The sequence below is a fragment of the Cygnus atratus genome, chromosome 2 (genome assembly GCF_013377495.2).
Source record: "Cygnus atratus isolate AKBS03 ecotype Queensland, Australia chromosome 2, CAtr_DNAZoo_HiC_assembly, whole genome shotgun sequence".
In the NCBI taxonomy this organism is placed as follows: Eukaryota; Metazoa; Chordata; class Aves; order Anseriformes; family Anatidae; genus Cygnus; species Cygnus atratus.
In genome coordinates, this window is record NC_066363.1 from 147,325,014 (window position 1) to 147,331,013 (window position 6,000).

The 6,000-nt window shown below is 43.1% G+C and overlaps 1 protein-coding gene across 1 annotated transcript in view; it reads left to right on the forward strand.

Annotated features, from left to right (window-relative positions):
- COL14A1 (collagen type XIV alpha 1 chain) overlaps positions 1 to 2,936 on the forward strand; it is a 126,920-nt gene extending 123,984 nt beyond the window's left edge. The window contains 3 exon segments of the mRNA XM_035556281.2: positions 606 to 761; positions 2,121 to 2,213; positions 2,307 to 2,936. Coding sequence (XP_035412174.1) covers positions 606 to 761; positions 2,121 to 2,213; positions 2,307 to 2,446 — 389 coding nt within the window. The 3' untranslated portion in view covers positions 2,447 to 2,936.
- Positions 2,937 to 6,000: the final 3,064 nt, after the last annotated feature.

Here is a 6,000-nt window from a genome sequence, read left to right on the forward strand (position 1 = left end):
TTGACCCAAGGCCATACCTAACTGTAACTTGAGACGGAAATGTATGTGAATTCAGCACATTAATCAAAGGGATTTATATTTAGTTCCTGAAAAAAAATAGAGTGATATTCGAATCCTGTTGAAAGATGCATAAACTTGCACTGACTTTGTTAGGCTATTCGTTCGTTAGAGGATTGCTATCAAGGCACAGTGCTGCCCAGAGGGTGCACTGGAACAGTGGGTGGACAGGAGAGCCATGCTGGCATCCAGGACTGTCCAGCATGAAGCCACTTTCCCAAATGTCTGGCACTTGGTGAAATATTTGCTCTCTAGAAACGCTAGTATAAATTTCTGGCTAAAAGCAGTCTCTGGCACGGAAGACAAAGCACCAGCCAGCGCGGAGGCTTGTCAGGAGCAGGGAAAAGGCTGGAGCCTTTCCCTCGGCGTGCCTGGGGGAGCTGGAGCAGGGAGGTGCAGCCCCCGTGCTCAAGCTGTCTCCTGGACGTAGTCGCAGTGCTCTCCGTGCTGCTTCTTCCTAGCACCAGGCCTGCAGCGCTGCTAAGGCGGCCTGGACTCGCTGCCGTTACAAGATGCCAGTCACGTGTTTATCTCCCCCTTTCACGCAGGGCCTCCAGGAGAAAGCCGAACTGGCAGCCCGGGTCCCCCTGGCTCCCCGGGCCCACGGGGCCCAGCCGGCCACACGGGGCCCCCCGGCTCACAGGGCCCCTCCGGCCCCCCGGGGTACTGCGACCCTTCCTCCTGCGCGGGGTACGGCATGGGAGGTGAGTAGGCTGCGGTCGGAGCCGCCCCTGGTTTCAGAGGTGGGGTGGCGAGGAAAAGGACCGTGTCTTTCTAACAGCCAAAGTAAGATGGAGGCTACTGGCAAACCTTGCGCCACAATGCGGTTGGCTCCGTACAAACACGCATGTCCAACGCTGCTGCTTTTTGTGGGGCCATGCAGTGAGCAGGGGTGCCCGCAGCAGTGAGCAGAGTCCACCATCTGATTCAGGCCTGTGAAACGGATGAAGCATACTGGGTTTTTGTCTTGTACCTCTTTGTGTTAGTCCATGAGCCTGCTCCACCTCAACTGAACGCTCTGTGTGTTGAATCCCCCTCTCCTTATGTTCGTGACAGCGGAGCTGAACATTTGTAGTTTTTAAAACGTGTTGCTCCACTTCCTCTTCATGGCATGACAGCATGAACGTTACTAAACCTGTAATAGTGTAACCTGAAACAGGGGTGCACGTGTCCGTGATTAACAAGTGAAACAATCTGGAGAAAATGGTTCTTTCTAAGTCTTCTGTATATCTTACTTTCCTTTTTCTTAGAGCACGGAAAGGCCATGGGAGGAAGTTAACACAATTACCAAAAGTGGTGTTGTCCAACCTAAAATTGAAATTTATTTTAGTAAATTACTAGTTACTACAAATGTTATGCATAGGGCGTATTTGTTTGACGTTTACATTTTAATCTGCCCGTGAACTGATTCGTACGTTTTACTCACGTGAATGTTTTTGTTGTCGTCTCTTCCTCTCCTCTCCTCCTCGTTTCCCTTCCCTGTTGTTCATTTCCTGTTCGAAGGCCCAATCCCTTACAATGGCTACCAATCCAGAAGGTGAAAGACTCATTCTGGTTCAGTTCTCATTTGGCTGAAGGTCAGATATGGATGCTGAACTTCTCTGTGCTTTCCATCAACGATGTTGACTACCACTAATGAACTTACTGGCAGCTGTACACGCACCTAGCTTCCTTGCACTGCTAAAAGTTATTGCCTGACCCATTTTGCCCATTAATCATATATTCTAGCCCGTAATTGGAATAAGCTAAAGCAGGCAGATTGTGCAGTGTATAATAAGCACCGTATTACAACTGGACATGAGACAAATTTTGGTGGTGGTTTCCAACTAACTTGGCTGTCTGTTGGTGGGTTTCCAATTGCTCCAGCTTATTAATTTTGTTAAATGTTTTCACTGTTCCTTTATGTGAATAAAAATGTGTATTTAAAGATGATATATATGCACACGCGCTATATATAAAAAAGTATATATATATATCTGTCAATTTCCTAATGAATGCTTTAATTTTCTACTCCCCTTCTCCTGTGTTAACCATATGAATACTCTTGGTGGTGGTGGGTTAAGGTGGATACGGTGAGCCAACCGATCAAGACATCCCAGTAGTGCAGTTGCCACATAACTCCTACCAAATCTATGACCCCGAGGACCTTTATGATGGTGAGCAACAGCCGTATGTAGTTCACGGGTCCTACCCCTTACCGTCCCCATACTCCCAGTCCTCCTATCCATCACCTCATCTTGCTCAACCAGAGTTTACTCCCGTTCGAGAAGAGATGGAAGCCGTTGAACTGAGATCCCCGGGAATTACTCGCTTCACAAGGAAGATAGCCAAGAGAAGTGTCAAGACTCCAGTACACAAAAAGGCAAATGGAAAAAAGCCCTCTCAATGAACTGTTCAGAAAGGGAAACATTTTATGTGCATCTATATTTGGCCCTTTGTTCAGGTACCTGACCTGTCACGGAAGATGTTTACAAGCTCTTATATTAAAGGAAAATAAATGTACATGACCAGCTGACACAAAAAATAAAGGTGATTATCTTGCATGCCAGAAACTTAGTATGTTAGTGGGTTGGTGCTAGATGATGGTGAAGGATCACTTGTAGATCTTTCTCCAGAGTGCTGTTCGATACAGTATTCAAACTGTATCTAAAAAACTGCATCTGGTAAAGTTGCTGTACAGAACCATTTGGGAAGGTCCATGTTTGTTATCCACGATTTTCCAGCTGACACTGTTCTCTTAGTTTTGGATGAGTTGCTTTTACTAGCGGATTAACCCTACTAAATTCACTGAAGAACAATGCATAATCAGGTTTCCTTAAAGCCAGCTATTACCCTTTCGCAAAGTTTTATGTTTATGCAATTTTTTTTTAACCCACATTATATAAATACACAAGAATGTTCTGTGGGCGTACACTGATAATTTATTGTGAACCTCTTTCATTTCTGTTTTGTATGCAAATAAAAGTGGCAAGCTTTTATATTGTTAATTTTATATTTGATTGATTTTTAACTTGGAACAGTTGTCTAGATCTTCAGGGGACAGAACCTAAAGAGAAGAAAATACATTTCCCTTTCTCAACAGTTGTGTGACAGTTTTACTTTAAAGGTTACAGGCACTTAGTTGAAACAATATTAGCCTTATTTTTAAAATATATGAAGTGGTGAGAATAAATATGAGATAAGGATGTTGTACCATCTGTGGAGCGGAGATTTTTGCATATTAACATGCCAAAGTCAAAAGACTGGCAGGAACAGTTGCAGAGGCAACTTGGATCATCTGATGATGAGCAAAAGAGAAAAAACAACCCAACTGCTTGAGGATAACAAAGCAATTAATGTTAAAGCAGATAAACAAATCTTACAGTGATACACTGAACAGCTTTGAACAACACTACTGAGACTAAGCAACAAAGAAGGTTTTAAAGTAGAAGCTCAAAAACATACATACATCTAAGATGAAGTCTTAGATTTTGAGTACCTGTAATCCAGCCCTACAGTGACATGGAGAGGCTGACCTGTGGCTCCCAGGACTGTGTTCCTGCTTGCCCCAATGGGCTTCAGGTTCAGCTCCGCAGGGAAAGATGTGTCAGCTTTTGCTTCTGGTCACTGCCAGAAGCCTTCATAGCTTATGAGGAAGGCGAGACACTGGTGCTGAGACAGCTGCATACCTTTACTGTGTTAATCTCACATTCTCTGGCCTAGAAATCAGCCTCGTTAGTAACACGAAGCATTTATACCAGCACTGCCCCTGGCTGCATATATCCCAGGGCAATTTGAAGCTAGATCCCATTCTATCCTGCTTCTTTTTTTTCCCCATTAGTTCGCTCACCAGTATCTCCTGTCACTTTCTTGTACAAGGTGAAGTATGAGATAACTTGGTGATGACCCCACTGTACAGAATATTGCGGCATCGAGGAAGTGGGTATAGCTACAGGTACACATGTGCATTTAGCAGAGGCTGTCCTGGCACCCAAGTACAAAACTGTCATTGCATTATACACAGCAGTCAGAGTACGTTGCATGGTTTTGATAAGCTCAAACTCTGTCTGGGTACAAATGTAAATATTTGTGTATGGATATAAAACAATCTAGTTCCTTTCTTCTGAGTTTAATACCACGAAGCAGGTGTTCCTTCCACTGCACTCCCCGCATCCACCCCCTGTCACCTGGGCTGGGAATTGGGGCACCTCCCGCCCAGGGATGCCCGCTCCACGGACACACACCCGACCAGGGCAGGCACAACCAACCTCTATCCCTGCCTACGGGCGGTACATGCAGTGAATTAAGCAAATGAAGGGGTTGCTTGGGAGTTACCAGAACCCTCCCTGTAGCATTGGGCCTGTGTTAACTTGTTGCATATGTATTGGTAATAAAATGTAACTGTTCAGTGGGTACTACCAAGATATAAAAATATTATTCAGGATTTGTATATTTGCCAAAAAAAGTAAGAGGCACACATATGGGCAAGATTTTCTCCAGAATTCAGTCACTGTATAATCAGAAGCGTCTCATATTTTTCCAGACAGGCGAAGAAAAGTAAGTTGCTGACTGTGAAGTTTGTAACGCACAGATAGTTGATGCCACCCGGATCTTAACTACAAAATATGTACTATGTCCTTACACAAAAAAAAGTGTTTATTTTAATCTTTTACTTTTAAAAATGCTTTTAGTATTTAACTGAGTTTGGTTACTGAACTGGAAATCAAGTAGGGCAAGTTCACTGGGTAGAAGTATTTCCCAGGATAAGCCCATTCGAATGCTAAAGAAATGCCTATATGAAAAATAGATCATAAATAAAGCAGTAGTTTTCTTTCTATACAATGCTTGCACAAAACGGATATAGTAAACACAAATTTTCCTCACCAAACATTGTAAAATTTGGAAGATAACATATCAGCATCTTCTACTACAGAAGTAGTAGAAAAATAAGTGATTCATTTATTTACACAATGACTTTGGTGCAAGAGTTACCTGCAGAAAAGCAGCCATGATCTTCTGGTCACATCTGGAAGAGAGAAACTTGTTCTCGTGTAGCAGACAGTGTCACCTGTGAAATTCATGCTGGTCTTGCTGCGCTGCAGTACTCCAGCAACATGTTCTGCTGGTACTGAAACGTCAATCTTCCGACATCTGAGAAACTCCTGACATTGTAAAGTGCTGCAACTGCTTTCCCTAGAGCAAACAGGTCTCCTGGAAGCACAAACTGATTTCCCGTTGGCTTTATTTCCAGCGCTGTAAGCACACCGTATGGCACACCTTATCAAGAGATGGCCAGAGCTTCTGGATGAGAAATTATGGTCAGTGACCAATACCTGTTTTTGATCGTAAGGAAGAGGCTAAGCTATAGGCATGTTGTGCAGAAAAACTCTTTCTAAAACACTGCTCAAGACTGAAAAACTCCTACAGAACCTAAAAAATGACCACAAATCACACCACCCCCTCATTCCAAGATGCATATTTAAATATATTTCTTACATCTAACAGGACTACAATGTGCACGCACACATATTCGGATATGTGCACTGCTTTCTTTGAAGACTAGTAGTTTTGTTGTTGTGTTTTTTTTTTTCCATGTAGTTTGGCTCCAGAAGAAGTTTGATTATGCTCACCACCACCACAATATTTTCAGTGGGCATATTTACCTAAAAAGATATGGAAACTGCAGGCCTGCACAGATGCACATTCAGCAAAATCTCACCTTTAATTTCATACTACGTGTACACTCCAGGATCTAGAAAAAGCGTTCAGAAAAACTGTGCAAGATCGCTTCTACAGCAATAATAGGTTAAACAGGTCAAGCCACTGGTTTTCAATCCGTAATTATTCACTATCCTTACTGGGCAAAAATCAAGTTTTGCAACTTCTAGAGTGAGTAACCTCATTTCAAGAAACAAGGTGGTGTTTCCCCTGAGATACAAATACTAAAAAAAAAAAAAAGAGCAA